This window comes from Sander vitreus, chromosome 7 (genome assembly GCF_031162955.1).
Source record: "Sander vitreus isolate 19-12246 chromosome 7, sanVit1, whole genome shotgun sequence".
Lineage (NCBI taxonomy): Eukaryota > Metazoa > Chordata > Actinopteri > Perciformes > Percidae > Sander > Sander vitreus.
The window spans coordinates 22,209,852-22,218,457 of NC_135861.1; the positions used below are offsets into that span (position 1 = coordinate 22,209,852).

General features: G+C 39.8%; 1 protein-coding gene across 1 annotated transcript; it reads right to left on the reverse strand.

Moving 5' to 3' along the window:
• Positions 1-566: 566 nt before the first annotated feature.
• Positions 567-7,798, reverse strand: spo11 (SPO11 initiator of meiotic double stranded breaks). Its single transcript, XM_078254002.1, has 13 exons — positions 7,683-7,798; positions 5,953-6,066; positions 5,048-5,136; positions 4,611-4,677; positions 4,393-4,501; positions 3,838-3,924; positions 3,102-3,138; positions 2,837-2,946; positions 2,633-2,732; positions 2,200-2,237; positions 1,709-1,785; positions 1,189-1,300; positions 567-686 (listed from the first exon to the last, which is right to left on the reverse strand). The coding sequence occupies exons 1-13, from the start codon at positions 7,796-7,798 to the stop codon at positions 567-569; spliced, it is 1,176 nt and encodes a 391-aa protein (XP_078110128.1).
• Positions 7,799-8,606: the final 808 nt, after the last annotated feature.

Sequence of the window (8,606 nt, forward strand, 5' to 3'; positions counted from 1 at the left end):
CTTTCTTTCCTGATAATGCTTACAATATTGCCCAATTCTTCCATTTAATGAACACTGTCTCCACCTGCTGGAGAACCGATTACACAAAGAACACCAACGTGAGCCTTTATACAGTATGTTGTGCATTAATGAATGAACAGCCTCACAGATACTCCAGTTCCAACACAGTGGTGTTCAGTGGCTGTAAATCATGCAAGGCAATGCTGAAACCATTATTGTAGAATAATTAACTCCATGAATGAAACAAACAGTGTGTTTAGTGACTTTGTAAGGTCCAAACATTTTGGGAATATAAACAAGGCCAACAACAATATAAAGATCAACAACATGCTCTGACTTGTCAATGGGATTACAGGGCATTAATGATAGGAGGAGAAATTTCTGAAATGCAATTACAAAACATAAACACACAAAGTCACTAATAAATATGCAAACATTACAGACCAACTTAAAATTTCAATCTGTCTGCCAAGGTTAAGCAGGACAGTTACATGGACGATCTTTCTTTAGTTTTGCAACCAGCTTTAGCAGTTCACTTGTTTGTCCATTGAGAGGCAGCATTGGGCTCAGACCCAGCCCCCGTAACGCAGCTTATTGGGCAGGTAGATGTTGGTGAGGAAATCAGGAGCTATGGCTGCTAGGGACTGGATTTCAGCCTTGACCTGAGTCTGCTGCATCAGTTCCATCTACAACAAGAGCAAACACGCAGTTGTAAGGAACATGCAAGACTATGCTGAGCAAACAAGCATAAATCATCAGGTGTTTAACTCCTCAACAGAGTGGCTCTTCTGTATCCTCAGTACCAGCGAGCAAAGAGTCCTCTCACACACATTCCTACGCTGTGTGTCACATGAGCAGAGATGTTGAAACTCACTCACTCGTTAATCCAATCCAGTCGCATGTTTTAAGTGTTTTAGTAGCAAAAAAAAACATTTGATCTCACGCGGGGACAGAATTTGGTCTACTTGAACTTACTCATTTAGAAACGAGAACTACTAAAAGATATCTAAATAGGATAACACTCCAATAATATTATATGGAGAGAAAGTAAACAATACTGAATTATATTTTAGTCTTATTACTAGGTTTCTTGAGGTGATAGGATTCAGATCCCTTCATCGCACTTTATTCAGCTCAGCTCACAAATTTCTATGCTACTTCTGTCCTTTACTTTGAAGCCTTTCTCACCTCTTTCTGCCACTCAGGTTGGCTGGTTAGGTATGGCCTTTTAAGGAGGCTGCTAAGTTTGCTTTCATCTCTCTTGGTGAGGGGGATCAGGGCATCCTCGGGAACCCGCAACCTACAGAATGAAACGTTGATTTTACAACACATACACAACCAAATACATTTTCAGAAAATGACAGCAGCCAGCAGGCAGCTCTGTTGATGGATGTCGTCCCCACAGTAGGTTTTCTCCCACTCTCAACAGACTCCCATTGAAGAGTTATTATGTGTATGTTTTGGGGGAAACATAGGAGGAAAGACTGTACAGACTACAATTAAATGTATGTCAAAATGCCCTTTGGGCCTAAATTTGTTCAAGGGGACATATACTTAAAACTCAATATGCTCTCCGATGCAGTTCCTTAAAAAGGAAAAAAAAGGGCGACAGCAACCGAAACCAAAACAAACAACCTAAATGTCCCCAGAATACAGTATAATCCCAATTAGAGGCAGGAGGAGGAAGTAGTGAAGGTTGAGTCCAAACCTCTGGAGGTCAGAGGGGAGGAGGCCTAGCCACATAACGCTGGGGACGGTCAGATTGTGGGCCTCAAACGACATGGCCTGTGGAAAAAAAAACATGCACACACAAACACACACACACACACACACACACACACACACACACACACACACACACACACACACACACACACACACACTATATCTCAAATAAACACACTAATCAGCACTGTACCTACATAATGTGGTTATGCCCAACACATGTCCACAATGAAGTTTATAAACACAAGGAAGGTTGATTACACAAACATCACAAAGATCAACAAAGACGTTGCCACACGATCACTCAACATTTTCACTCCATACAATGTCAGTATGAATATTCTTAGATGGATGATTGAGACTTTTTTTTCACTTGAAAAAAGGGGCATAATTACATATTGCTAACAGAAAGACATTGAACAGGCCACATTGAATAATATACAGTATAGAAATAATTGGCATGGCGGGACTCACCACTGATCCGTACTTGTAGATACACATGATCTCAATTCCTAGGAGAAAATCAGAGGGAGAGACACAGACACGCTGCAATCACCAACATACCAGAGCAATTATCCTCCGAGATGTGTAACAGAGCTTAGAACAAAGTAAAGCATTACATATGTGTCTCGCCATGCAATGGTAAAAGGGTTAGAGGTATGGAGACTGATGGAAATTGAGCCATCCCGCCAGGACGAGCTCACGCCAACGGAAATAATAGTCTGACTAGGCACCATGACGTAGCGGACAGGTGCTAACATCTGCTGGCTTAGCGTGACATGCAACCCAACTGTGTTGTGTGTGCGGAGATTGAAAAGACAGTCAAGTGTTGTTAAACGTGTGGAAATATGTGTAGTATGTGTGAGGATAGGTAAAACTGATATGCACTCAGATGGATGATGAGTACCGTGAGGGTCAGCATCCACCAGTGCGAAGATGGGGATGTGCAGCGTGTCCCAAAGCTTTCTCAGCATCAACCTGCTGTTCACATCTGGCACGCCTTTGCCCTGATCCACAAAAACACACCTGTTACGCATACAGAACGCTAACATTGCCCTTTTTGAGAAATTTTAATTAATATGATTCATAAAACGAGAAAAAAAGAACACACTGTCATTATGATGCAAGGAGACAGCTTTGCACAGAAGTCGTCATCCAGTAGTCTCTGAAACGTTGCGTCCTTCTCAACTATCATGACAAATTTTGCAGATGACACAATATCTGCGCACGATAAAGAAAAACACAGACCTTGCACCCACACACATAAATATATAAACTACACCATATGACATTCTCAGAGGTATCTAAGAGTGACAAAAAGGTGAGGCATTGATGCGCATACTCGGTGAAACTCTCAAACAAATCACAAAGGATACTTCTAATCCCACTGATGTTCGATGAAACTGCAACAGCCTAAAAAACCCCAAAAAAAAACAGCCATAAAAGTGGGTTCAACCAGTAAAAGATGTCTACTGTAAATTAGAGATGTTCCGATACCGGCTCCGACACTGCCTAAATCGCTGGTATCGGGAAGTACTGGAGTTTATGTACCGATCAGATACCATGTAATAAAGCCCTAAAGAAAATCTATGTTAAAGTAGTTTATTTATGTTCTTTTTCCGTTATAACTGACAAACTGCAGAATAGAAGAAAGTTCTGTGGCATTCATTGTTCATGTTTCACAAAGAGTTTAACCTGAGCCAGACTGACAACAAAGATAGAAATCATATCACATCCATACAGGGATAGTAGTATACAGTTGTTAATAAAATATATGACACACTGGTATCGGATCGGTACTCGGTATCGGCCGATACGCAAGTTCAGGTATCAGGAAGCAAAAAATGGTATCGGGCCATCTCTACTGTAAATATATTCCTTTCTGTCATAAGCCTTGTAGTACTATCGTTGGTTTGGTCGGAAACACAAGGTACCCTGTGGAGCTGCTGACACAATGTTTTTAGTGAGAAAACAATAGAAAAACAACTTTTCTTTTCAGGATGAAAACTCCTCACTTTTAAGTCATAGTTGATGCACTGTGTCTCAGTGTACTTAACATGAAGACTGTTTCAGTTAATGGGGCTGTTAGTTTAGGCTGTTGATGGAGCTTACAGCAGAGCCGGAGCGGCAGTCAATCCTTGTGCCGTCCTCCTCCAGATAACACAGATCACCTGAGATTAACCCCTTGGACGTGGCCATCTGGTGACATAAAAGTTCCACACACAAGTTAATGCATGCTCATATTAACACATGCACAAATACTTCTGACACCGCCTGTTTGAATTCAATATCTTTTTCTTTTCAAGATTATTTTTTGGGCTTTTCCACCTTTAACGGATAGGACAGCTAAGTGAGAAAGGGGTGAGAGACGGGGAAGACATGCAGGAATTCATCACAGGTCGGATTTGAACCCTTGACCTCTGCGTCGAGGAACAAACCTCTATGTTGATGTGCGCCGGCTCTACCCACTAAGCCAACCCGGCCACAACTTTAATGCAATTTCTGTTTGATCAGAAGAACCCAGAGGTGTTTCCGAAGTTATGAAGCAGAACAAAATGCTTAAAATGCCGCAACTAAACTAACAGATTTCATCTGTGGGACCTGAACTAATAATAACTAAGCATATCCAAAAGGATCTTATATTAACATGGACACACACACACTTACCACATGTAGTGATCTGCGAGGAACCTTTAGCATGCAGGAAATATCATCCACTATACTATCAACCGTTTTTTGTGAACCAAACAGCTGTGTGTTGTTGTAATAGATGTCTCTGCGGAAATAAAAATGTAAATCTTTAAATTCAGGAATAACCCAGCCAAACAAAACTGCCTCACAAAAGCTTTAGTGATCATTTAAAATGTGAATTGACAACAGATTACCTTTTGGTCGCATACGAGTTGCTCTGCACAAGTTTGTAGATGACCAAGAAAATCTTGAGAATTTGCGCTTCAAAAAGAGAAACAACAACCAAAACTAAATCAGTTATTATAAACACTACATTCACTTATCACATCATTAAAAAGGAGTGGAAAAAAACCATTCTGTTCTTAATTAGGATATCCATGTGGTAAACCGATCCCTAAAAGCCTCTTTCAACATATAAGGCCTCTGCCAATTTGTCACCTAAAACTAAGTCTGACTTTTACTGCTGTTGGTGCAGTTTTTGCATGTGGTCACAATGAATATACAGTAAATGAAAGCCACATGAAGTGCAGTACAACTGTAAAGTTTTTTTGACTAAGAGGAAAAGAGGAATGTCGGTTGTCAAAAACAGAAATGAGAAAATATAACCACAGGGGTGTATGTATCTTCTCACCAAATTTATGAACAGACGATGGACTGTCGCTCCTAATGCTGGTGACAGAACTTCCTGAATTCATTTGAAGCCCGATGGCACTGTCAAAACTTAAGTGGGAAGTAATGGAATAAAAGCATATGGACATTTAAGTGGAAAAGAAGGGAAGAAAAGAGGCAAATGAAGAAGATGAAATGAAGCAATCTACACAGATCGTGTGTGCTACGTTTACTTTTTTAGCTTTGAAAATCAGCTCCACCACCTGTAAGCCATCCAAAATTCCCCACACCCCGAGGGCTACCTGTGGGAAAGCCTCCCCCGTACCTCACCGTCCTGATTCCTGTGTGAAACCTTTGGCGCTCAATCTATGGGATTCTCATATTTAAATGGGCCGGGCTAGAATGTGCTTTAAGCTGCGGCAAGGTTTGATCCAAACAACACCAGACAGTCTGCTTTGTTGTGAGCATAAGGTCTCCGCAGCCTAGTCGCATTAAAGCCCTTTGTAACTTTGTGTGTGTGTGTGTAGGCCAGTGCTTTTTAAATCCTTATCATTCTGTCATCTTTTAAGCAGCAGGAAGTTATTTCAACTTCAATCTCTCTGAACCAAAGTTGAAAGTTTCATTTTTTTTTTTCAACTACCTGGTTGCCCCTGCAGTCTGCTTACAACATACCTTATACAAATTCAGACAGAGTTGAAGTCTATATTAAACAGCAATCTGATCATCTTGTGTGGCCTGGCCTCCCACAAAAACCTATGTAGATAAATGTTTATTTATTTCTTTACACAACGTGACTGCTTGTGTTTATCTGTTAAAGGTCAGACAGCTTACACGGATCCCACAGTCAGTGTGTAAAATTACTGCAGTGTTCAGGGTGGTTAAAAAAAAAAAGACTTTTCATGCTACAGCGTGCTTAAATCAAGTTACCTGACGTTGGCCCAGCTGGATCTGTTGGGCAGTGCCAGGACAGGGTTCTCATCTTTGGAAAGACTTGTCACTATTCCTAGGATTACGTTTTCAATGCGGCTCAAAATTTCCCTGCTGGAAAAAAAAGATACAGTGCTTTGAATATGGGGCTGGCAAAAACCTAGCACAGGGTTCTGTATTTTTTCATAATACTTAATAGCAATATATATATATATATATATATTGTTATAGAGCACAGTACTTTTTCTGGGAAATGTGAGAAAAGGTTTATGGATAAAATAATCAAAGAGAAATAGCATTTCTGAGTAATCCAGTGAATAAAAACCTGGTACTTCCAAGGTACTTCCAATATTGCCCTACTATTTTCACTAATTTGCAATATTGCCCACAAATGGTCTAATATTAGAGATGCTGTGATGATGGCTACTGTACTACAGTACTGTTTGCAAAATCTTTGACAGTCGACACATTTATACTGACTCAACAATAGGGTTGGGCATCGTTTGGATTTTAACAATTCTGATTCCAATTCCGATTCTTCCTTTCGATTCCGGTTCTTTGAGGGGTGGAGTTGAAACGGGTCACAAGCCTATTTTCACAAACAAGAGGAAAGTTTTATTTTGATTCAATGGTGGTTTGCAGTTTCACAAGGCTTTTTCAACGTAAAATAAAGCCAGACTAGAGCGCTGCTTACTGGGCTCCAAGGCTGCAACACAACAAGCATCTGGCCGCTACGGAAACCAAAACTTGCGCATGTTAAATTGGGAAGCGATGATCGGATTTGAAACCAAATCCTCTAAACGATTCCAATAAAGAAACGATTCTACTGGAATCGTAATTTTTGAAACGATTCCAAGTAGGAATCGGTTCTCGATGCCCAATCATACTCAACAATGGTACAATTGTTTTGGTCTTGGCTCTATAAACAATTGTTGAGTAAAGTGTCAAGATTTGTTGCTGATCATAACTACCTTTAATTCACTTAGGAAAAAAATTATAGTTCGGATTCACTGAATAAGATGCTCTGTTTTTCCTGATTAATTAAATTATTATTTTGACCCAATTTTATGCTCAGAAATCACAATTTACAAGATATAAGCTACACTTTTGTGAGGTGATTATCTAGCTACGTGAAACACATCTTTAAAGATTAAACATGTTCTACTTTCTTTCATCATGCTAGTCCCCCTGGCATACAGCTACACAAGTTAGCTGTAGATTCCTTGCTGTATATATGTGTTCCAATAAAGTTAGTATTGGGAAAAAGTAATTATGTCTCATGGTTGTCAACCAACTCTACACAGTTTGTTAGACACAGACAGACCCTTAATGATATATCATCAATAAACCCAGTCTGACAATGTTATTAACATGCTACCGTTAACACGTTATGTCTGCAGGATATACAGCTAATTAGCTAACTATTACCTATTAGCAATGTGGTAATATAATCACAGTGCAGAGTAAAATCTAGCTAAACTGCCCTTTGACAAACGAATCAATGATTAAACCTCGCTATATTATAATTAAGCTAGTGAAATACCAGTTGCATTAACAGTAAAAAAAAAAGAAGTCATTTTGCTGCTGGAAAACGCGATAGCACCGTGATGGCGATGGCACCTGCGCAACATGTAACAAGGATGACAGCTTACGTTAGCTAACTCAGTGTAACCGTTCTCTTAATACATCCATGAGTGTAACATCACGTTAGCTGGCAGACCGGAACTTACTAGGTAATTTCTTCTTCAACACGCTGGCAGGCTGGCATGACTTCGACATTGTTTAGCAGTTCAGCACGGAGCTTGTCAATTTCTGTAAACAGCTCTGCTTCACAGGATCCCATCATATATTGTTACATAAGACGGTACTGTATTGAAATAAATTATATACACGATGTTCCCGCGTAAGGATTTTGTGGAAACCTCGCGCGATTGGCGCAGTTGAATGATTGGCTGAATTTTCCAGCTGGAAGAACTCAACTTGCTAAATTGTTCTAAAGCCATGGACGTATGTTTTGGACATAGAGAAAGAAAGACCCATGGAATAGACTGAACAATGGAATTCATTCACTTCCACAATATTTACAGGGTAAGACGATGTTCTTCACAACATGACATTCATAAATGTAACCTAGTGGAAAATTGAAATATGTCTACAGACTAGCCCCAGTTTGTGCCTCTTAAGCTCTTATAGGCCTACATGAAGTGGTGAAAGAAGCGAAGTACATTTATTTAAGTTGTACTGTACTTAACTACAGTTTGGAGGTACTTGTACTTACTTAATTATCTACATTTTATGCTACTTAATACTATTCTATTTGACTACATTTCAGAGCTAAACCCCTAACCCTAACTATAATGCAGGTAGTTATGTCATCCCTTCACACTAATCTGGACACGTTTTCTTATTTATAGTCATCACAGAGCCAGTACCTCAGAGGTCACCATATAAGTACAGTAGCAGTTACAGTGGGGTCACATATTCTGGCGGCTGCTACTTGTCAGATATGGTGACCTCTGTTGTACTGGCTCTGTAATGACTCCAAATAAGAAAACGTGTCCAGATTAGTGTGAAGGGTGACATAACTACCCCAAACAATATTTTTAAGTTTTACTCCTTTATTAAGCAGTTACAGTGGGGTCACATATTCTGAC